Source organism: Lissotriton vulgaris, chromosome 6, assembly GCF_964263255.1.
Source record: "Lissotriton vulgaris chromosome 6, aLisVul1.2, whole genome shotgun sequence".
Lineage (NCBI taxonomy): Eukaryota > Metazoa > Chordata > Amphibia > Caudata > Salamandridae > Lissotriton > Lissotriton vulgaris.
Window position 1 is genome coordinate 6,241,607 of NC_141694.1, and position 25,359 is coordinate 6,266,965.

Sequence of the window (25,359 nt, forward strand, 5' to 3'; positions counted from 1 at the left end):
TTGAAAATTGTTCAAGTGCCAAATACCTGAAATGTTGCATCGGCTGCCACAGGGGTAGTGGCGCTGATGTTGTTTTCTCCTAATCACCATGCCCTACATCTATGTTTGGGGAGGGCTGGGTGGGTTGGGGTTGGGGATGGGCAGGGGAGAGAGGAGGAAAGGGTGGGGGAAGGGTTTGTCCTTTTTCTTCTTTTTGATTTTTGTCATTGCTTTGAAAAAGCACCAGATAAAATCAGCCAGCAAAAAGGCTCCCTGGTTCAATGATGAACTTAAAAAATCCAAGAAACTATGCCGCACCATGGAGAAGAATTGGAGAAAAAACCCTACCTCAGACAACATGGCCTCCCTCAAGACAGCCACCCGCAAACACCACCAAATGATTCGAGCCGCCAAGAAATCAGCATTCAAGGATCGTCTCGACAACAACACTCATAACAGCAAGGAACTCTTCAATATCGTCCAACCCCACCGCAGCATCCAACGAAATCACTCCCTTCCAAGACCTCTGCGATTCGCAATCCTCCTTCTTCTACAACAAAATTGCTGACATCCACAACAGCTTCGAGAATTCTCCCAGCTATCAACCCGCCTCACCCCATTCAGACCCTACTCCTCCAACTAATAACCTCAGCGCCTGGAACCCAATCACCACTGAAGACACCATTCGCCTCATGAACTCAATCCACTCTGGCTCGCCTTCTGACCCCTGTCCCCACCACATCTTCAACAAAGCTGACTCCATCATCGCACCCCAACTCCGCGATGTCATCAACTGCTCTTTCAACTCGGCCACCTTTCCAGAAAGCTGGAAACACGCCGAACTCAGCGCCCTTCTAAAGAAACCCACAGCAGACCCCTCAGAACTGAAAAACTACAGACCCATATCCCTCCTCCCTTTCCCGGCCAAAGTCATCGAGAAAGCCGTCAACAGCCAGCTCGCCGCCTTCCTTGAATCCAACAACTCCCTTGATCCATCTCAATCCGGGTTTCGAGCCAAACACAGCACCGAAACCGCCCTCATTGCAGCGACCGACGACATCTGAGCACTCCTGGACAACGGAGAAACAGTGGCCCTCATCCTACTCGACCTTTCCGCCGCTTTCGACACAGTCTGCCACAGCACCCTTATACATCGTCTCAGCAACATCAGCATACAAGGAAAAGCCTTGGACTGGATCATCTCATTCCTCGCTGGGAGAACTCAAAGAGTCCGGCTTCCCCCATTCTACTCAGAGGCCACCGAAGTCATCTGCGGCGTACCTCAAGGATCCTCACTCAGTCCCACCCTCTTCAACGTCTACATGAGTCCTCTCGCCTCCATCGCGCGTCAACACAACCTCAACATCATCTCTTACGCCGACGACACCCAGCTTATCCTTTCCCTCACCAAAGACCCCAACACCGCCAAAACCAATCTTCATGAAGGCATGAAAGAAGTAGCCGAATGGATGAAACAGAGCCGCCTAAAACTTAACTCAGACAAAACGGAGGTGCTCATCCTAGGATCTTCCCCCTCAGCCTGGGACGACTCTTGGTGGCCCTCCGCTTTGGGCACAGCACCCATTCCCACAGACCATGCACGTAACCTTGGCTTCATCCTAGACTCCTCTCTCTCGATGTCCAGACAAGTCAACGCAGTCTCATCCTCCTGCTTCAACGTACTTCGCATTCTCAAAAAGATCTTCCGCTGGATCCCCCTCGAGACAAGAAAGACTGTCACCCACGCACTGGTCACAAGTCGACTGGATTATGGAAACACCCTCTACGCCGGAATCACAACAAAATTACAGAAAAAACTCCAGCGCATCCAAAACGCGTCAGCGAGACTCATATTAGACATCCCGCGCCAAGATCACATCACCGGACATCTAAAAGACCTCCACTGGCTTCCCGTCAACAAAAGAATTACTTTCCGCCTTCTCACCCACGCACACAAGGCCCTCTACAATCTAGGACCCGAATGCCTCAGCACTCGACTGTCCTTCTACAAACCCACCCGCCAACTAAGATCGTCCAATCAAGCCCTCGCCGCAATCCCGCGCATCCGGAAATCCACCATGGGTGGCAGATCCTTCTCCTTCCTGGCTGCCAAGACCTGGAACTCACTCCCCACCCACCTCCGCCTTACTCAGAACCACCTCTCCTTCAGAAAAGAACTGAAAACCTGGCTATTCGACAAATAATGAACCCCTTCCTCTAGCGCCTTGAGATCCTCTGGGTGAGTAGTGCGCTATACAAATGCCCAAACTTGAACTTGAAGATTAGTTTTGCCTTTATTCATGCATGTGTTTCTGAAACCTTTAGATGTTGCATACCGCCACCTAGAATGGCACATTACCAATACTATGGTGACACTAGATTTTCCGGCAACCATTACTAATTTCATAACAAGTGATGTCCGGCTAAGGCAGGCCAGATTGATGCTTCCCACTTTCCCAATATGCTTGTACATGGGTTCTTCATTACGTCACTATGACACTTCTCCAGACGCATGGCTTCCCCGCTGATCACTGATCTTATACTATGCTCCTATGCCACTATCCACAATTGATACACCCGTGGGTGTAATGGCCGTAGGTAATTTGAAATTTTTTTCTCTCAATGTGAAAGGTCTTAACCAGCCCGTCAAGCGCCAGAAAATCCTAGACTATGCACGTTGGCAGAAAGGTGATATTGTTTTACTACAAGAGACCAAATTGGATGCCAAACAATTCTACACGCTTAGGAACAAATTTTTCACAGAAGTGGTGGGGTCGGAAGCAACCGCGAAAAAGAATGGTGTTCTAACTTTGATATCTAAGAGATCCAATGTAGACTTAATTTCCTCCACAGCCGACTCAAAGGGGAGGTGGGTCTCAGTCAAATTGCTTAAGGATGGTACCGAGTTTACGTTACAAACGTATATGCCCCAAACACATGCGACCTTGCCTTTTGGGCAGCTCTCACAAAACAGCTAGACACTATCCCTGATAATGCGGTCCACATATTAGCGGGAGACTTTAATCTGCCCTCAGACCCTATCCTCGGCAGGGACTCCAAATGCACCTTCCTTAGTAATAAGTCAGACAAAGCCTTCACTAGGCTCTGCCGCAGGTTTCACTTGATAGACACCTGCCGTTTACAAAAATCCGGATGGGAGGGAGTACACATTTTACTCCCCTCCGCACGACTCGTTCTCCCAAATTGATTATTTATTCATTACAAAGAATGCCGTTGCCAGAATTGAAGACACGAGTATAGAACCAAGGGTCATGTCAGACCATTCCTGCATCACACTCTCCGTTTCTAATATAAAGCCGACACTTTGCCAATCTCTATGGCGCTTTAACGAGGAAGTCCTTGAAAAAGAACAGTATAGAAAAACCATTGAAACTGCAATAAAAGACTATCTAGAAACTAACAAGAGGGGTGACACCACTGATTTGACTTGTTAAAAGCATTGAAGAGCACTTTAAGGGGGGTCATCATTAAAATGAAATCCGCCATAAACAAAAACTATAACGCGGCCTTAGAGGCACTAGAAGTTGATATCTCTGCCCTGGAAACGAAATATCTGATGGATAGGAAAGGAGAGACACTAAACAAATTGGCTAATAAGAAGTACGAGTATAACAAAATAATAAGTGAAAGAGCGGGAGTATGGCTTAATAGGAGGAAAAGATTCAAGATATGCGACTCAAATAAAGCTGGGAGAAGCCTGGCAGCCTACCTTAAATTCAAAATCCAGAAAAACACGATTAGTTCCATCTCAGACGAAGCTGGAGTGGCCTGGACAGACCCTCTCAAAATCGCAGAAATATTTAAGGATTTCTATGAACATCTATACGCTAGAAACATGACTGTGAAAGGAGATAGCATCAATGACTATTTAGAGAACTGGGCGCTGCCGTCTCTGCCTCTTGAGGATCAAGATATGCTTAATAGTCCTATTTCACAAGCTGAGGTTGAAGGAGCTATAAAGTCTCCTAAATGTGGGAAGGCACCTGGACCCGACGGGTTCACCGCTAAATTCTATAAATGTTTCTCCTCCACACTGTCTTCCCCACTCCTCCACCTCTTCCGCGAAATCAATGAGACGGGAGAGGTAAAAGGTACATTAGCTGAAGCTGTCATAGCTGTCCTCCCCAAAGAGGGGAAAGACCTAACCCTCCCAAAAAATTATAGACCTATTTCCCTTATCAATTTGGATTGTTAACTTCTGGCCTCCATCCTTGCCAACCGCCTCCAGAAAGTCTTACCGAAACTGATACACTCCTCCCAGGCCGGCTTTCTGAAGCACAGACTGTCCAGTGATAACACCAGAACCTTGGCCCACGTGCTTGAAAAAGCTAGACTTCTCACCACTCCCACTGCGGCGATCACACTTGACTCTGAGAAAGCATTTGACAAGGTAGACTGGACGTATTTAGAGGCCGTCCTACATAAGTTTAATTTGGGATCATCCTTCAAGAAACTGGTCATGTCCCTTTACTCGTGTCCCTCAGCTAGAGTGAGAGCGGGAGGGTCACTCTCCACACCATTCAAATTACAGCAAGGAACCAGACAGGGGTGCCCTCTCTCCCCACCGTTATTCCTCCTGGCCATAGAACCATTTCTGTACCGCATACGTAACAACGAAGGCATTGTCGGTATCCCGTTCCAAGACTGCATGATAAAACTCACAGCGTACGCAGACGATGTACTTATTGTATCTGAAAAGGCAGAGGAGGCGATACCAGCCCTGATGCGTACCTGATGCGTACCATTGAAGAGTTCTTGGAAATCTCGGGATACAAATTAAATAAAGATAAAACGGAGGTTAAATTACTGAACAACCTAGGAAATAAAGAAGTCCTGGGGGATTCTGGTCTAACTTGGCAGCCGGGCTGCTTCAAGTACCTAGGACTGGACTTTGACAGAGACCTTATTACTACCCTAAGAATTAATGAGGAACAACTTCTAAAGAAAATGTCAAAATTGCTTGATGGCTGGTCTCCTAAATTTCTGTCATGGTGGGGGAGGGTGGAGACCCTAAAAATGATGGTGACCCCACTGGTGAACTATCTAGCGAGCATGCTTCCAATGACCTTCTCAGATGACTTCTTGCAAAAGGTGAATAAGATCTTTGGCACATTTCTGTGGCAGGGGAAGAAGCCCAGGGTATCAATGAAGAAGCTGCAACTAGCTAAAGACAAAGACGGCCTGGGTCTACCTAATTTCAGAAATTACCAAACTGCGTTCCTTTGCAGGCAAGGTGCACAATGGATGAACGAAGATACAGTATATACACCTTTATGGATAGATATAGAGAAGTCTCTCGTTGGCACAGCTCCCCTATCGGTACCACTCACGATGGACTTGACACACCTCCCTCATTCAAAGTACATCTTATTGAACGCAAGGCGTGCCCTTTTGCGCTTCAAACAAGTGCACAAGACGGGCCTCAAGTTTAAAAACACCACATCAATAGCCCTATGGCATAATCCTACACTTAGAATTAATGGGGACCACTGGTCCACAAAGGGTCTTAATCTGGTTAGCGACCTTTATGATGGGCAGCACCCGTTGCCGTTCTCCTCCATTCAGGCAACACACTGTCTCACTCCAATGGACTTTTATGATTTCCTCAAATTAAAGTCACTCTTGTCCACACGCCCTCTCAAACCTTCGGATCCATGGCCCAAATCTCAACTGGCACGCATTAGGGCAGCAGGCCACTTTGTTTCCAAAGTTTAAAAACGTCTTCTTCCTTCACCGGGGAAAGCTCAAAGGTGTAATGAATCACGGTGGGAGGCGGAACCCAATTCAACTGGGATTGCATTTGACTGGGACAAAATCCACGCTACAGCTCTTGTAAACAAAGTTTCCTCAATACTATCACAAACCAAGTACATGCTACTTAACAGGGCATATTGGAAGCCACACAGGTTATTTAGGCTTCGTTTAATAGATGACCCGAACTGCTGGAATTGTAAACTAGAAGTAGGAGATCTAGCACACATGCTTTTCCATTGCTCCTCGATAGGAAACTTCTGGAACAAAATTTTTGACTGTATAGAACACATTCTAAGAATTAAACCAACAAGAGAATTTGTATATGTCTTATTGGGCGCTATTGATCCAAATCTGGCCAACGACAATGACCGACACCTGTTGGACTTACTTCTTACTCTAGCTTGTAAGGTCGTACTATGTAAGTGGAAAAACGCCTCTGAGGTATCCTTTAAAACATGGCAAGACTGGGTTTCTTGCATCAGGGGATTGGATAATCCTGCTTTGCACTCCTCCCCGTGGCGTACCTCCAACAAGAAGCTTTGGAAATTCCTCGATGCCTCTTCCTTTTCCTTTGACCCCCGTAGGTTGTCTGGAAGGTCTGGTTCTTTTGTGATATTTGGAGATGCTGAACAGGGCCGGACTGGGAACCAAAACCGGCCCTGGCAAAGAGCTCGGCCGGCCCCCTCCCCCCCCCACTCTGGTAGGAGGGGGAGGTGCGACCGCGCTCTGTGCCAGGGCCGGTTTTTGGCCGTTTTTGTTACAGGGCCGTTTTTGCAACATAACGGCCCTGTAACAAAAACCGGCACCCAACCATGCAGCCCACCGGGGGATTGCCCGGTGCCTGCAACGGCCAGTCCGGGCCTGATGCTGAAGCCTATTAGCATCTGTTACTGCCTTTAACGTCACTGAACACTGGTTGATTGTATGGCTCTGCCCCAGGACGATTTTGCTCTCTGTATGCCACTTCTAACTAATGTAACATCTGAGGTCTGAGTGCCGCCCCGACGCCCAATATGCAATAGTCACGTATTCTGTATTGTGTTTTTCGTTATTTATGGTTTGTATTTTTGTATTATGTATTTTGCATTGTATATTCTGCATTTTGGGATTGGCAGTCGCCATCTTGTAATATGTATTTTGTACCACACTTAAGTTTGTGCTCCCTTTGTAATTGAGATATGTATGCAATCATTCCATTCATGTCATTCTTTGATTTAAAAAATGCCATCTCTTTGTCTACTCTTTTTGGATTTTTCTTTCTTTGTTTTTCTAATAAAAATGATTTGAATGAAAAAAAAGGGCAGCCTCACAGTGGGGTTTTGAATGCCCCAAAATAGCATCAGAAAGGGGTGTGCACTCCCCAAAGGTGGGGTACAGCCTCTCTGAATATGCAGGGACTGGTGTGAACTCCCTAAACTGGCATGAAGGGGTGGGGACTCTATAAATTGGCAGCTGCATGAAATGCTGTGAAATCTCCAAGATACAGGGAAGGGATCAGATACAGCAGTGTTCTAGCAGGAAGTTAACTCTGTAAATAGCTGTTTATATGGAAAGACAGTGTCAGCTACCAGTGTGAATTCGAGGAAGTGGAGTTGGCTAGGAGTGTGGGCTAAGGGCAGCAGAAAGGGGTAGTGTGAGAAGTGTGACAGGACAAATCAAAATATTAATTGTTTATAAGGAATGAAGTCATTTTATTGGATCCAGAATAAGGAGAGTAAGACTCTTTCCTTCAGAGTCTTTGACAACTCAAAGGAACAGAAAACAAAAGGTTTTGTGGCACAGCCTACACTTGTTTCGCCCCCTATAATTGACCTTTCAGACATGGGGCTTCATCAGGGCTATCAAATAGCAATAAATGCATATAAAGGAAAATAAAAATATTGTACATTAAGAAGTACAATTTTACAGAAGAAAAGGTATTCAGAGACGGGGAAATAAACAGATACAAAAGAAATACAAAAACACCAAAAAACCGAATGATAATTACATAGTACATCAGTGGGAAGACCCTTATGGTATCAGGCATGGAGTTGGGAAGGCAGAATTGTTAAATGGGTTCATCAGGGGAAATAAGGGGGGGGGAAGGGGGCGGAGAGAGGAAAAGGCGAAAAAGTAATAGAAAAGGAAAATTTAAAGAGGAAAAGAAAAAAATATATTAAGAAAAAGTACGAAAAAAATAATTTTAATAACACCACTTATATTAAAAAAATATTAAAATAAGAGAAAATGCAGAGAATAAAGTGAGAATTAGCGTATTCATATAATATGATAAGATAAATTGTGAAAGATGACAAAATGGAGCAGAAAAGTTTGATTTTCAGTTCTCGATCAAATCTATGTGTAATCTTTATTATTTCAGTTCATCACACAAAGATGGTCTCGTGACACTATGGGATCCTTTGACCCACTGCCGTATGTGTTCTGGACGGTCATGCAAAGGTGACCGACCGTGCCTTTATTAACATTTTGAGTAAGTTTTATCCTTTTCACTTAGGTCTGTTAGGCGCTGCCACAATAGACCAAGTTCCTCTATAGCATAATGCTCTCTATCTCTGCTTTAGGAGATTTAAGGAGCCCATCCACTGCATTTTCCAGCCTGATTTTCATCGCTGTTTCCAGATTTGGTAAATAACATTCTGTTTCATTGTGCATTCACATCCAGGCATTAGGTATCACATAATTAATACGGAGTATTCAATACCCATGCTAAGGACTAAGGGCCAGATGTAGGTAAGTATATTTTACCGATTCATAAATACCGAATTTTACCGATTTGGTATTTATGAATCGGTAAAATAGAAGGGGGGAGATGTAGGGAAAATCGGTAATTGAATTACCGATTCTGTAGGAATCGGTAAATACCGATTCGGTAATGCCCATTGATTCCTATGGGCATTGAAGCCCATAGGAATCAATGGGCATTACCGAATCGGTATTTACCGATTCGGTAAATACCGAATTTTGCAAGGGTGCAGGGGGTGTCATTTTGACACCCTCTAGCACCCCGATTTAAGGCATGTGTGACATGTTATGTTATGTTATGTTACGTGAATTTGTACTGCGCACAGCTGCCCCAGCCAAGGGGCGTCCCGGCGCAGGTCAAGGTCACACGCAACAACCACAGGAAACACAACAGCTAAAAAGGAGAAATCAAGTTTAAAACAGGAAAGTTTTTATCGCCTTGCGGAAGGAAAGAAGGTCTTCCAGCAGCCGAATCTCCACCGGGAGGGAGTTCCAGAGTTCGGCCGCTTTGACCCGGAAGGAACGGCCACCGATACGGCACAGCTTGTATCGGGGGGTGATGGTAAGAGCTTGGCCCAAGGATCTCAAATGTCGAGTGGGGACGTACCAGGACAGGAGACCCGTAAGAGTTTGAGGAGCCGTACCTTTTAGGATCTTAAAGGCCAAGCACAGTACTTTGAACTGGATTCTTGCTCTGACCGGCAGCCAGTGCAGCGCTTTCAGAGTACTGGAAACAGGGCAAGATCTGGGAAGACCAACGATAGCTTTGGCGGCAGCGTTCTGCACTCGTTGGAGGCGAGTGACTTCAGCCAAGTTAGCACCGACCAGAAGAGAGCTGGCATAATCCAGGCGCGATATAACAGTCGCCTGTATTACCAACTGCCGTGTTTGAGAGTCAAAAAACTTCAGGACTGGTCGCAGAGCCCGGAGAATTCCAAAACAGCATGCTGCCGTTTTCTTCGTGTGCCCCACAAAACTGAGAGTGGGATCCATCCACACTCCCAAGTTTTTTAATTCCGTCACAGGAAGGGGGGCCGGCCCAAGCTCCGAAGGCCACCACCTGTCCCCCCAGAGATCCGCCCTTCTACCGACGATCATGATCTCGGTCTTCTTCGCGTTGTGCTGGAGGCAGTTGGCCTTCATCCAGCTTGCCACCGCTCTGAGTCCACTCTGAAACCTGGGAGCATCCTGGTCCGCATCCCCGCTGATCGTAACCGCTAGCTGGGTGTCATCGGCATATGACACCATTGTCATACCCCACTGCCTGACAACCTCAGCTAGCGGTCTCACGTAAAGATTGAACAACGTGGGGCTCAGCGAGGATCCCTGCGGCACTCCCTGTTTCAGAGGATGGAAACTGGACTGGAACGGCGGTATCGCAACGCTGAAGAGGCGACCATCGAGGAAGGACTGGAACCACTGGAGGGCGGACCCCCCCACTCCAATCTCCTCCAGGCGATGCAGCAGGATGGGATGAGAGACAGTATCGAAGGCGGCACTTAGATCTAATAATACCAGCGCCGCTGTCTGTCCTGCATCCATCACTGTGCGAAGATGTTCAGCCAAGGTGAGAAGGGCGGTTTCCGTGCTGTGCCCAGCACGGAACCTGTTCTGGGTGGGGTCTAAGATGTTGGCACGAGTGAGGTGGTCGGAAAGAACCTTGTTCACGTGGGCCTCCACGACTTTGGTCGGCTAGGGGAGCAGGGAAATAGGCCGATAGTTTTCCGGCTTTTCCGGGTCCAGAGAGGGTTTCTTTAAAACAGGAGAAACCACAGCCCGCTTTCAACTTGTTGGAACCGTACCCGAGGCCAGCGAGATGTTAATCCGGGAGAGTACCGAGGTACGACCCACAAACAGCTGGTCTCTAAAAAGGGCAGGCTTAAGCGGATCGGCGGGCGACCCGGATTTTACCTGCTGTGCCAAGATGGTAAAACCCTCAGGTGTCAACGGGGGTAGCCCCCTAAGGGCATGTCCGTCTGTCACATGCCATAGGTGTGCATGCATACATGTACATGCACATCTGGAATTGGTATTTTACCACCCAATTGAATTGGGTGGTAAAATACCGATTCGGTAAGACCTGTGGGACTCAAAAGAGTCCCACCTACATTTCAAAATTACTGAATCGGTAAAAATACCGATTCGGTATTTTACCGAATCGGTAAATGAGGCCACCTACATCTGGAATAGCCATTTACCGGTCGGTAACGGCCGAATCGGCCGTTACCAGTCGGTAAATGTCTACCTACATCTGGCCCTTAACAACCATGAATATTTTAAGGGGTCGAAACGTTGACTTTTATCCTTTTAAGACAAGCTTTGATGACTGATATTTGTTATCAGCGTCCTCACACTGCTATGTGTTTATGTCGTAGTATTTTGCCTGTTATAGGCTGGACAGGTTTCATCATACAAGTTACATGTTAATGTATATAATGTTAATGTATATATGGCACATTACCTTTTCCTCGTTTACAACCCTCACAAATGCACATTTACCCTGAGCACATTATTCTCTCCCCCGAAAGTAATTTTTTCAAATGCATAGAAAATTGTGATGTCTTTAACCCCTTCCATGCTTATGACGAGCTCAGCTCGTCATGAGGCACAGTGGAGCTGAGATTATCATAACTGCCGCGGCCAGCCCACACGCGGCTAATTACCCGTCTGTGCGGGGATTCTATTGGAGTGGGCGGAGTCATGACGAGTTCAGCTCGTCATGAGCACAGCTCCACTGTGCAGCATGACGAGCTGGGCTCGTCACGAGTACCGCGGCGTCGCATGCAGCCCCCCCCCCCCGCACCACGAGGATTTAGCCGCGCGTGGAAGGGGTGACCAATCCATTGATGTTTTGAGAATAAACCTCCTCGATTGCAGACTCGTGAATGTGATCCTGTGAATGCTTTGATCTTTTTGCTTTGAAATTGTCGCTTTTCTACTGTACAAAAGTTCTGTTGTGGACAACAGCAGGCTTCAGGGTATCCCACTGTGTACCAGTGCTTGGCTGCCTTTTCATGTACTCTAGTGTGCTTGCTTCTTAGTCAATGGCTTTCTCTCCTCTTCTTTTGTCCCTCCCTCGGTTGGAGCATTGTTCCTTTACCCTCACTTTGTCAGACTTGTATCCTTTCAGGGCTTACATCAGGGAAGTACTTTTTTCTTTCTTGGAGTCCTCTTTAGGAACGTGCATGTGTTTTCTTGCTCTCGCCCCCATGTGCTGCTTCCTCGGACATCTCCGCCCCAGAGTTCTCCGGGACTCCCACCCCTCCTAATCCGGTCATCCGTAAAAGCACAACAATGTATATTTTTTTAGGCTTGAATCAAGAGTAGACTTTGATGGGTTCTTTTTCTTTTATCTCTTGCCTTCCACATGTTCTATAAATCCCAAGGCTTTAGCACAATGGCTGCATTTATGACCCTAGTTTGGGGGGAGGGGCTTGCATTTGATGCAGAAGGATTACTTTGAGTGACTGAGACACCTCATCCTCTGAAGGGTCAGAAATATGGTCCCAGGGCTGCTGCTGCTGCTGGGACCAAATAGCCTGAGCATTTGTTTCAGGTCAGTCTTTTGGAGAGCAAAAGCCTTTTCCTTTAACTTCTAATGCATCACCACACAGAGGCTATGTTCTTTCAAGTACTAGGAATTCATTTAACCCGGACCACGAGCAACAGCCCTATTAAATTCTGTTCACTCTCCTGTTAATATAAGAAAAATAAACCAGCCTGTCTCTAAAGATTAAAATGTTGAATGTAAAGTTCAGTTTTGAGATACCTTTAGATATGATTTTGCTTTTTCTCCTGGATTTTCATTTTCTTCTTTTACTTTTTTAAACAATTCTTTACAAAAAATAAGCTTACACTCATGTTACTGTTATAAAGGCATGACCTACTGGCTTTGCCAGTGCTTGTTTAGAGGGTAGCTCTGTGTGCAACACTTTCTACTTACCCCTCCTACCTGGGGTGCTGTGGAGCATACATCTACACCGACGACACACCACATGGGTGTGTGGCTGGAGGTGTGTCGTCTTTGTTTCGAGTCAATGTGGGAAGTGCTCCCACGCAGTACACAGTGATCACAGAGGTGCAGTTATCATGTTATGGGACACAGCATTTGGAGGTGTGAAGTCAAGCCAGGTCTGGTGGACTAATGCGTCCACTGTAGGGGCCAGTGTTTGACCTCATGGTCACAGGTTCAAATCCCATCAGGTCCACTCAGCCTTTCATTCTTCCAAGGTCGATAAAATGAGTGCCATTGAGTTGGGTAACAATAAACATCTGTTATTCAGCGCTGAGATACCCTTCTGGGTGAATGTGTGCCTTCCAAATGTACGTTATGTTATGGAAGATACAGGCACACATTGCTCAGCTCTGCACATTCTACTACTGTACTTGTTCATGTGTGTAGACCTCTCCATGCACATGCTCAGCTCAGCACATTCTACGGTTGTACTTGTTCATGTGTGTAGACCTCTCCATGCACATGCTCAGCTCTGCACATTCGACAGCTGTACTTGTTCATGTGTGTGGACCTCTCCATGCTGAACAAAGTAATGGCGCTGCAATGCCCAACGTGCACCCGCGAAGGGGATCTCTGTCGGAGATCTTTTGTTCCTTTGCAGTATTGGTCATAAAATACTGCAGCAATTCTTCAGGACCTATTAACGTGATAAAGTGAAAAAAAAGGTTAAATATCTACACTAAATGGTGCTTCTAATAGTTAGCTACCATCCAGGACGTACTACATATCTATGCTGATGTAGTCTCTGTAAGAGGACCTCCCTCTTTAGGATCAGATGCCTCAACAGGGGCGGGCAAATCGCACGGGCGCCTAGAAGATAGGAGCCTTGTCCGAAGTGGAATCCACGCTGGGTGACCTACCCTCGCTGCCCGTCCCTGCACCGCTATTTTATGACCAATAGGACAAGAAACATGTCGACCCAGAGAGTAGAGCACAATGTCAAATGACTACCCCTCCATAGGGGAGTTGCCACTCTTAATACATTTTTAATAAGGTGGATTACCAACCGGAACAAAACATTTTTGGGGGGAATATCCAACCTTTTTTAAACACGCACTCACTGCACCTCACTATATCGACACCCTCACGGGCCATACCCCCCCACTTCATCATACGACTAAGGAACAAAAGATCTCTGATAAAGAGCCCCTTCGCGGGTGCCCGTTGGGCATTGCAGCGCCGGCCCAACGAGGAGCAGGTCCAAAATGATGAAGCATGACAACAAGCTTGCTGGGTGTGTGAGGACCCTAGTTCCGCAAAAGCGGGATCCCTCTTCCTCCAAGTGCTAGTCCAACTTCCCCTCCACCACCACTGACTTGATGGTGGGTGGCCCCTTCCATAGGGGAACAGCTTCCATTTCTTTGTTCAGCGTGACTCAGGTGGACACGGATACTGGACCACTTTAAAAAAAAGCCCCCCCCCCCTCATTTTTTGGTATAGACCTCTACGAGCACATGTTCAGCTCTGCACATTCTACAGCTGTACTTGTTCATATGTGTAGACCTCTCCGCGCACATGCTCAGCTCTGCACATTCTACTGCTGTAGTTGTTCACGTGTTCACATCTCCGCGCACATGCTCAGCTCTGCACATTCTACTGCTATACTTGTTCATATGTGTAGACCTTTCAATGCACATTTTCAGCTCTGCACATTCTACTGCTGTGCTTGTTCATATGTGTAGACCTCTCCAAGAAAATGTTCAGCTCTGCACTTTCTACGGCTGCACTTGTTCATATGTGTAGACCTCTCTGCGCACATGCTCAGCTCTGCACATTCTACGGTTGTACTTGTTTGCATGTGTAGATCTCTGCGCGCACATGTTCAGCTCTGCACATGCTATGGCTGTAGTTGTTCACGTGTACACCTCTCCGCGCACATGCTCAGCTCTGCATATGCTACTGCTCTACTTGTTCATATGTGTAGACCTCTCTATGCACATGTTCAGCTCTGCACATTCTATGGCTGTACTTGTTCATATGTGTAGACCTCTCCATGCACATTCTACAGCTGTACTTGTTCATATGTGTAGACCTCTCCATGAACATGTTCAGCTCTGCACATTCTGCTGCTATTCTTGTAAATGTGTGTAGACCTCTCTGCGCACATGCTCAGCACATACTACTGCTATACCTGTTCATTAAGTAGACCTTTTCCCGCACAGGTTCAGCTCTGCACATTCTACTGCTATACTTGTTCATAAGTGTAGACCTTTCCATGCACATGTTCAGCTCTGTACATTCTACTGCTATTCTTGTACGTATGTGTAGAACTTTCCATGCACATCTTCCACTCTGCACATTCTAAGGCTTTAGTTGTTCGTATGTGTAGACCTTTCCAGGCACATGTTCAGCTCTGCACACTCTACTGCTGTACTTGTTTGCATGTGCATACCTTTCCGCACACATGTTCAGCTCTGCACATTTTACGGTTGTATTTCTTCACTAGTAGACCTTTCCATACGCATGTGCAGGTCTGCACATGCTATGGCTGTACTTGTTAGCATGTGTAGACCTTTCCAGGCACATGTTCAGCTCTGCACACACTATGGCTGTACTTGTTTGCATGTGCAGACCTTTCCGCACACATGTTCAGCTCTGCACATTCTACAGTTATACTTGTTCACATGTAGACCTTTCCATGCACATGTGCAGGTCTGCACACTATGGCTGTACTTGTTCGCATGTGTAGACCTTTCCGCACACATGTTCAGCTCTGCACATTCTACGGTTGTACTTGTTCACGTGTAGACCTTCCCATGCACATGTGCAGGTCTGCACACACTATGGCTGTACTTGTTCGCATGTGCAGACCTTTCCGCACACATGTTCAGCTCTGAACATTCTACAGTTATACTTGTACATGTGCAGGTCTGCACACACTATGGCTGTACTTGTTCGCATGTGTAGACCTTTCCAGGCACATGTTCAGCTCTGCACATTCTACTGTTGTACTTGTTCACGTGTAGACCTTTCCATGCACATGTTCAGGTCTTCTTTCACCACCAGTTCACGTGTTTAAGTTTGTTGCTCCTAACGGGTAATGCTCACGTATGCAGATTTTAGGATGTCTGATGAAGACACGGTTGCAATGGTGAAAGAAAGAACATACACATTTATAGGAATCAGTACTACATTTATTGGAGGGTAGTTGAAGCAATAAAGCTAATCTCAGTACCGAGCCCAACATATGGAAGTCAGAAGTAACGACAACTACACACGTGGTAAAGAAACTTTACAGTCTGCTCCAACCAGGTATAATTCAAAGTGCCATGAGGGCTTTGTGTGGAAGAGGCATAAAATACCTTAGGCAGCCACAAAATGACTAACATCGAATGTAATAAAGCACTTAAAACACTGAACCAAAAGAGAATTAACAATAAGCATGATAGTCAAGAGGAGGTGAAGCAAACCTGGCCAGAATCTAAGAGGGAAGCCCTGGCCACTGGTATGACACGCAGACAGACTTTCTGCTTGCATAAGGCAGGGAAACTGGCCAGCGGCTGTCACCAAAAGAAGCACTGCCTTCCTCTTAAGGCACAGTATAGGTTGTAGGGTTACCACATAGTATACTGTAGCAAGCCTCTCTTATTAAAGAGTCACCAGACCTTAGCCGGGAAAGGCACCTCTGTTATGGATGCAATGTGGTGATTACTCCTGAACACATAATAGACAACAAATAAAACACACACCGTTTTTATTTCAAATTCTAAGTTTGTTTTCGATTCCAAAAGGTTTGAAGATCTAAAGAGTTTTTCAGGGGGAAATTAACCTTTGTTATTCTTATCAATACTGATTCAAATATTAAAACATGATAAAACATTTTAAATGACTCAAACTGTTAGAAAACAGTAAACAACTTTTTTTTAACAAAATCTGAGTTTTCCAAGATTAGTAGAAAATGTTTGTTTATGCATACTTTTTGAAAATGCTACAAATAGTTGCTATAGTCGAGTATACATTTGTATTCCTAACAAACATTTCTATTTCATGCTTTAAAAAAAAAATACAAATGTATTATAACTTTTTTTACCTAACCATCACAGCTTTCAGAAAACAATTCAACATTTGGACACCTCTTAATCACTATTGATTATGCCAACATTTAATTGTAAGCAACTGATAAGGGTCTAGAAATTCTCTTGCAAGTATTGTAGGATATTTTTCAACCATAGAACATTATTTTGGGACAAAAATATGGGCTACAACAAACTACTGAAGAAAACAAAAATCTAGCAGCTGTTTTTGGGATGATTTCTAACCAATATGGGTTCTAAATTAAACAAACCTGCAAAGGAGCACCGAACCTTCTGAACCAACCCGCGAAGCCTCGTTCGTTACACTTAATTCTTGACCTCTAGCCCACTGTATAGCAAAGGCCACCGTCTTTGGTGGGCTGGAAAGTACTTCATAGATGCCTGTCCATCCTGCGCACCCGTGGCCCTCCGTACTTGCAACCCCACCCTTCCTTGCACACCTGTCACATTGCTCATACTCGTGTGATCTGAACTTGCAGCACAATCTAGACCCAAATAATGCAGCATGGTTGAATAAATTATGTAGCAAGAAAAGGCAAATTATGCTGCATAACAGAACAAAATATAACATTTTTACGTCACAATTTTGTCACTTTCACACAGATTGATACTGTTTGTGAAAACTCATTGGTATGTGTAAAACTCCTGAAGACACCAAAGAGGAACTGAGGTGACCAGTTAACCCTTGGAAAGGGTCTGCCCCTGTACAGCACAACATGTCGATTATTGTGTTTTTAGTGACCAGTGATCTGTTCAAGCTATAAGCATCATCGTCGGTGAGTTACATAGCAGTTATGAATTACAGGGCAAGTGCTGCCTGGGTGCCGCCCTACACATTTCTAAGTCCGTGCTGTGTCTTGGAAAGGCAGAGGTTTCCTCTGTATTTCAAGGAAGAGCACAGGAAGCAATTGACTTACCAACATGTGCCTCAGAGGGAACTAGACATGCTGGAAACCTTTCCACCTCAGGCACTTCCTTTGAAAATGTTAAACAGATGTTTGGAAACAATACGGGGTCATAAAATCGAAACTAGATCACAAAGCAGAGGAAAGTGACATGTTGTACTAAGTAAACATACTTATTACACCAAGAAGAGCTGACGGGCATCTCCTCAAAACCAGTCAGTGCAGAAACAGAACAGAATTACATTTTCTTTTCATACACAGCAAACTCGCTGTCGCGTAACCAATAGTCACAAGTGCATCGAAGCACCTTAAGGATGATAGTCGTGATCGGTTCAGATAGCGCTCAATGGACTCTTCGCAACAGTTGGTGAACGTGGCGCTTTCCGCCTAACCTGGTGCAGCCAATGTCTGCAGCTAGTTAGTGCGGCCACTGCAAATAAACAAACGGCTCGAGAACTGGACGAAAGACTACCACACGGCGAATTTCGTTAATGGTGGATCTGCTGGAGACGCTGCCAGCTTTGTCTCTTTGGTTAGAAGTCGCCACAATATGAAGCGAGAGTGAGCATTTCAAATCTCGCCCAATGTGAACGACAGAACAGAGACACCAGTCTCAAAATACAAGAAAATGATGTTCAGAAGTTACCTTCAGAAGTATGAAAACAACGAATCTTGGACGAGCTATGATCTGTAATGAACTGATGGCTGTACATTTTAAGAATGTAGTGCAAGTTTCAGGCGTGTTCCTATTTTTGTTGCCTTGTTTTTTCTATTGCCTGCGTGTAGTTTAGCAACAGTCCTACTTGTTTTGGTATGATCGCTTCGAAATGTTGGATGGATCAGATATACTCTAATATTTGGAAGTAGTCTTATTTTTTAAATTCATACCTTACAAGGAAAATTAAAATGGACATGTAAATGTTTCTATATGATGCTTGATACCAATTGTAAAGTGTATAAACTAACTTTGCAGTAAATAAAATACAGACAAGGAGAGAAAGAGTAAATAAGAGAAAACAGAGAAGAGGAGAGAGCGAAAAGTCGTCGAGTCGGACGTTGGCAAAAGAAACTGGAGATGCAAGGTATCTTTTGGGAAAGGATGTGTGGGTGTGTGTGTGTCTCTGTCCGTGGGTCCCGGTCTGTGGGTCTCTTGGATACGTGACCTTACAGAAGGTGTACCTTCTGCACCGAGTGCATATACTTGGATTTAGGAGTCTGCTGTCCACATGGGTAAAGATTTGCGTATTAAAAACAGCAAGTCTCATCTGATGTGGTTATTGAGCCTCTGTTCTGCTTTTTAAAGGAGGCATTTGATCCCACCTCTACAGCTCTCAATTTAGAATACCTAGGAATTGGGGAGATATTCTGAGAAAACAGTAGCGCTGCAAGTGGAATTGGGGATCGATACACGCATAAATGCCCATGGTACTCTGTAGCTGGATTCATGCTGCTCAGAGCTGCCCCACCTTAAAAGATGTATCATCTTGAATGGTGGCGCTGCAGAAACATGCCCCTGCGCATTATATTGCAAACTCGTCAATAGCAGTCGTACCAGATGTTCTCTCGCCAGCAGGCTGCACACTCTTCGATAGTACTACTACTCTGACATTCTCGCGCCCAGGAGGACACATACTCCTCAACAGTGGTACTACTCTGAAGCTCCCCCGTCCACAACAAAGCATACTCTTTGGTAGCCAGCAGGGTCAGAGTCCCACTGTCTCTGAGGAAACCCTGCTTGCCGCTGTGGCTCACAGCAGGGAATGTTCTGATCTGTTACTAATTCTCCTCTTTCCAGAAGAAACAGGATTTAACCTGGCAGATATTTACATTTTAAATGCCTTACTAATTTGGCTGGACTACACACAGGCAGTTGCTTCTTTGTCCGCTGGAGATGAAAGTAGGCTTGTGTCTTTCCCGAAGGGCAAGTCAAAGACTGTCGCCTAAACCCCTTGAAATACACTGGAGACACAAATAGGCGGCACGGGTTCGCTAAGTGCTATGACCAGATACACAATGGGAAATACATTCTGCACAACAGGCGATCTCATGATTGCTGATTTTCTGAAGTCACTACGACCTTGATGTTAAGTTTTCCAAATCTCACACAATGATTTTAGGGCTTAAACCGAGGAAACAGGTACATTTGTTTTCTTATTTGGGGGGTTTATTTGATGAAAGGGGCACGTGGATACCACTAATGAAAGCTAAAAGAAATGCAATTAGCCAGATCCAACCTAGCTGTTCTTGACTTTGCCCGCAGATTGGGGGCAAAGCCAATGCAAGCAATGTTAACCATATATAGGGCTAAATGTATCACCGTAGCATGTTATGGATCTGACATATGGGGATACAAAGAAGCTAGACACATTCAAACTGTTGAAAATACATTTCTTAGAAATTGGCTATATATATTCACAGTCAACATCCCCTTTTATATTCCACAAAGAAACTGGGTTAGATTTATATCTGACCTAATCAGCATGGCACCTTTATTAAAGTGGATAGGCATTTGGACAAACCCAGAGCTAGGGATTACCTGTGAAAGTATTTGCGATTGTTTAATGCTTGACTATGCAAGCAGTATCCCTTGGCTGAGCTACGTAAAAAATGTTACTACCAATCTAGGAAGGCCAGAAAGGTTTAATTCCCCCAGAAAAACTGATTAAGGCGCTTTTGACTTGGGCTAAAAAATATGTTTTTGCAGGTTGCACAGTTGGATAGGGAGGCCAGGGAAATTTAAAAAAACATTGGTGTAGACACATCAATTGTTGTCCACATCAAGTACCATGGAACCCGATTAAATTTTTTTTTTGTTAAAACAATTTTTATTGTGGTGTTATCTGAGCATGCAGACAGAATATCCCGCTATCCAGATCTGGACAGGAATCCCAAGTTGCCTTGCGCATCATACAGCCGTTAAGCCCACATCCCGGAGGTCGGGCGGCGTTAGACAACAGGATTGCTCAGAACAGTACAATTGGCAAAATTGCAGTAGCATCGAACAGTGACATGTACACCACTTTTTAATATAAACAATCCCAAACATGAGGTAACCGCCTACCATGTCGTGCCTGGCAAAACCAGCATTCCCTACTGATGTGCATTACCTGTGGTGACCCGTTGAATAATTGGTAGTACAAGTTGGCCCAAGCTCAAGGCGGTCAAGCCTACTTCCACGCCGAGCGCCACCTACCGGATAGGAACCGGCGTGCCTCTGACCTGCCTCAGGAGGGGGGAGGGTGAGGGGGGTAATATTGGCCCGTCTTCATCATCCTGCACCATGGCCGCCATCTCAAGCTGCCTTCTGTATTCTAAAAACAGTCCCTAAAAATGTTTGGGCCGGCTCTTAAGCAGCAATAGCCCACTGTAGTTCTCAGACTGCGTGCAACAAAAGGTCAAGTCCCTTGTCCATTGGTCTATCTTAGGAAGGGGCCCTCTCATCCAGCACATGGCTAACCGTATTTTTGCCAACAGGAGACCCATTTCCACGATTCTGCGACATGCCTTTAGCAGTGGCCTTAAAAAACCTCAGTGCAAGCACCGGGGAAGGTGTAATGTCTGTCTCCAGTGTGTTGCTCAGTTCTCTGAATACTTTACTCCAAAAGCTCTGCACCCCTGGACTCTCCCACGCCAGATGTAGGAGCCCCGCATTTTGCATATTACACCTCTCGCATGCTCCCCTCTGTCCCTGCATGGGCCAAGCCATACAGCCCACGATGTGGGCATCAGAGGCGAGTATAATAGCGCCCCCGCGTGGAAATGCAGTAGGGCGTACCAGGCATGTCTAGGTGAGTTTAGGAAATCCAGCAGTCCCCTGCGGCGATCTTCCGTTTCAAATACTATTGCTGGTAACGCCAACGGTGCGGCAAAGAGGGCTTCCATCTTTATGTACGGCGCCGTCCCGGCGTCATGTATCCATCGATGTAGTAGCGCCCCTTGTGCCACCCGGTAGTATAATTCGAAATCAGGGGCACCCAAGCCGCCCATGTAGCATGGTAGGGTGAATGTTTTCCACCACACCCTCGCTTGCTTACCAGCCCAAGCTAATTCTATCATTAATGTTATGTTATGTTATGTTACCCGGTGTTTTGTAGAGCGCTCAGCTACTCAAACAGAGTGTACCGGCGCTTTCAGACCTGATAAAGGCACAGAACAAGGAAAGAAAGTGGAATTATTGGCCGAACAACCACGTTTTGAGATCCTTTCTGAATGATAGCAAGTTCTCAGTCTTCCTTAGAGACAAAGGTAGTGCATTCCAAGATCGGGCGCCAGATATCTAAAAGAGCGACCCCCAATGCGAGCCCGCTTAATAGTCGGTACCGTAGCCAGCGACAGTGACGCAGAGCGCAAAGCTCTGGACGGCTGGTGCGAGCCAATTCTGTTCCTAAGGTAATAGACTCCCGAGCCATGCAAGGCCTTGAAAGCTATGGTGAGAGCCTTGAAAGCAATGCGTTTCCGTATAGGCAACCAATGAAGTGATTTCAAATGTCCTGTTGCGCAGGCTCGCCGGCCAAGGCCAAAGATCGCTCTAGCTGCCGAGTTCTGCACCACCTATAAACGTGACAAGAGGTACTCAGGGAGGCCAAGGTATAACACGTTTGCATAGTCCAGCCTTGAGCCTATCAAGGCTTGGACCGTAGTCCTTCTGTGGGCAAGGGATAAAAGTGGCAGAAATGTTCTAAGCATTTTTAAAAGACCAAAGCACTGACCAACCAGTCTCTGAATCTGAGGTTTAAAAGTGAGACAATTGTCCATCTTCACACCAAGATTCTTAGCAACCGCCGTGTCAGCGGACGGTGGAAACATAGCCCCCGGCCACCAGGACTTCCAGCTAGGATCTGGAGGACAACCAAAAAAGAGGACCTCGGATTTGTCAGAGTTACACTTCAACTGGTTCAGTTGGAACCAGGCAAAGACGGCTCCAAGGCAGCTCTTAATGCGCTCTCCATTGAAGTCCATATTCTTCTCACACGTAAAAAGAAGCTGAGTCTCGTCGGCATATGAGACAATCTGGGCACCATAAGACACAGCGAGCGCCGCCAAAGGGGACATATAAATGTTAAAAAGCGGGGGACTTACGATGGACCCCTGAGGGACTCCCACCTCCAATGGCGGCACTACAGCTGAGAACGGAGGCGCCCAGACTGTCTGTTGGCGGTTAGAAAGAAAAGACTTGAACCATTTGAACACCGTCCCTTCCACACCAATCTCAGAGAGTCTAGATAGGAGATGGTTGTGGGGGACGGTGTCAAAAGCCGCCGAGAGATCCAGCATCACTAGTAGTGCTTTACCTCAGACATCCTGGACCTCTTTGATGGCCTCTGACACCTCCAGCAGTGCTGTTTCTGTGCTCATATTTGCACAAAACCCCGACTGGGTGGGGTGGAGGACCTCGTGAGTGTCCAGAAAATCTGAAAGAACGGACTGCGCGTGCTTTCCCACAACCTTTGCCAAAGCAAGGAGCAAAGAAATAGGCCGATAATTGGCATGGATATCAGAGTCAAGAGTAGGCTTTTTTAAGAGGGGCAGAACAAGAGCCGGTTTCCAGGCCTGCGGCACCACACCCATCTCGAGGGACTGGTTCAAAATAGGGTTAATTATAGGATTGATGTGTGCTATTTGGGCCAGAAACTTTGCGGGACAGGGGTCCTGCGGGGAGCCTGATTTTAATTTGGATAAAAAATCCAACAATGCTTCCGGTCCGAGTGTAGGAAATTTAGACAGGGTTGGCCGCCCCGCAGTGGACAGAAGAGGAAAAGGCACTGGACAAGGCACCATCACTGAAGTAACGGGCGAGAAGGACGCCTGGAAGTTTTGTATTTTGCTGGCAAAAAAGCCTGCCAATTGAGCGGCCCACGGTTCCGAAAAAGAACACCTAGCTGTAATGGAGGCTGGCGATGTAAATTCCTTCACTATCGTGAAAATTTCCTTACTGGCGTTCGAGGCCGCATCAATTCTCCTGGCGAAATAAGATTTCTTTTCCAGGTAGATTTCTTTATGATAGGACTTAACACACAGCTTATAGGCTTCCTTCAGTGGTTCATCATAATTCAGTCGCCATGCTCTTTCGGCCTTCTTACAACGCCTGCGACTGATATTAAGTGCCCGTGTGAACCAGGGGGCCGTGGCCCGGGTGGAAGTTTTGCGAACTGCCAGGGGCGGCACTACTTCATCAAGGCACTTGGCAAACCAATTTTGAAAGAGCTCTAGATCTTCCTCAAGGTGGCCCGTAAACAAACAAGGCTGTGCCGACATGTACTGTGCTATTGTATCCACAGATACCCGATGAAAAGCACGAGGGCCCAAGGGTTGGCGGCCAGGACCCCTTATTGTGAACCCGAAGGTATCCAAGATGTCAAAATTCACCAGATAGTGATCAGACCACAACACTGGTTCAGGTACGGCCACTTCAATAGGGATGGAAGAGAATATTTGATCGAGCGTGTGGCCTTTATTATGAGTAGGGGTCGTCAGATAGGGCATCAAGCCCAATGGTTTGGTGATATCCAGAATCTTAATGATGTCCACAGCGTCTGACTGATCCATATGGATGTTAAAATCTCCTAGCAGTAGGCAATGTTTAAATTTCATATTCAGAGAAGAAATCCCTGTGTGGAGCTGCTCATTAAAGGAGCCAATTGGGCCAGGGGGTCTATAAACCAGCAATCCAGCGCAGGACTGATAGGGTAAAAGTGTCAGACAAAAGCCCAGCGCCTCTGCCCCGTGAATTTCTTCCGTCGGGACAATGGAGCATTCAAAGCGTCTATCAATCACCAAAGCAACCCCACCTCCCTTGCCAGTTCCCTGGTCCTTTCTAATCATAAAGTAATTGGGGGGAGGGGGGGCATTGGCAATATCAGGCCCTGAGGACTCCCCTAACCAGGTTTCAGTTAGGAAAAGACATGCAGGCTTGCACTCTAATAATAGGTTAAAAAGGTCCAGAGCATGTTTGCTCAAAGACCGAGTATTAAGGAGTGCACAGGTAACGTTTTCTTTCAGAGACCCCTTACCTGGCATCTGAGCACAATCGTTCTCCGATATCAGGGGGGACTTCTTAATACCGCTCTTATTCAATTTCCAACCGCATCGGGGGCAGCAGAAGTTGCCCTCAGCGGAGTGGAGCAAAGCTAAATCACAACCCTTGCTGTTGCCCCTTAAACTCTTAAGTTGTACTAAGCCATACCTCCGTGTATTACCCGAAGAATGGCGCAAGGAAACGCCCGCCCGTCCGCCACAAGCCGCCTACGGGACGCTGACGGGCGCAGACGGGCTTTCCTTAGGCGCTCCTTCGGCACGAGGGAGGCGCGTCCGCTGCGCGGAGCCATCCCCGTATAGATTTATAGCGCCCGACCGTGAGTCAGCACGCCTAGTCCGCCGACCAGCGAGCCTGCCTCTCCTAAGATGACTGCTCCAATTGCACTCAGCCTCCTAGTCCCACAATGCCCCTCAGCTCCTAGTCGGTTGAGAAGGGGCAACGCAGGTAAAAATGCGGCAGAGGGTGGCCAAGATGCGGCGCGAAAATGAGAAGTGGCAAGGTAGGAGTTTACAATGCGGGAATAAAATACAGTTTTAAAATAGAGAGCAAGCCGTCATCTCCCGGCTTCCGCCTCAGGAGAGAGTGAGAAGAAAGGCAGAGATAGTGCGAGGTATCGTCTCCCGGCTTCCGCCTCAGGAGAGAGTGAAAAGAAAGGCAAAGATGCAGTACCAGTTAAAACAAAGAAACCAAGATAGTGGCCAAGTATCAATTTTAAAATCACAATATGTGCAACTCGCCCCTCCCGGCTTCCGCCACAGGAGTAGTGCAGTAGATGCAGGTCTAAGAGCACCTGTAAGGACGCTTGATTTATAGCGCCTGACCATGAGTCAGCACGCCTAGTCCGCCGACCAGCGAGCCTGCCTCTCCTAAGAT

General features: G+C 46.4%; 1 protein-coding gene across 1 annotated transcript in view; it reads right to left on the reverse strand.

Annotated features, from left to right (window-relative positions):
* The window catches only part of LOC147706672 (uncharacterized), a 447,784-nt gene that overhangs the window by 331,341 nt on the left and 91,084 nt on the right, over positions 1 to 25,359 (reverse strand). The window contains exon 3 of the mRNA XM_086925259.1: positions 23,384 to 24,102. Within this exon, the coding sequence (XP_086781385.1) occupies positions 23,384 to 24,102 (719 nt within the window). The remainder of the gene's footprint in view (positions 1 to 23,383; positions 24,103 to 25,359) is intronic.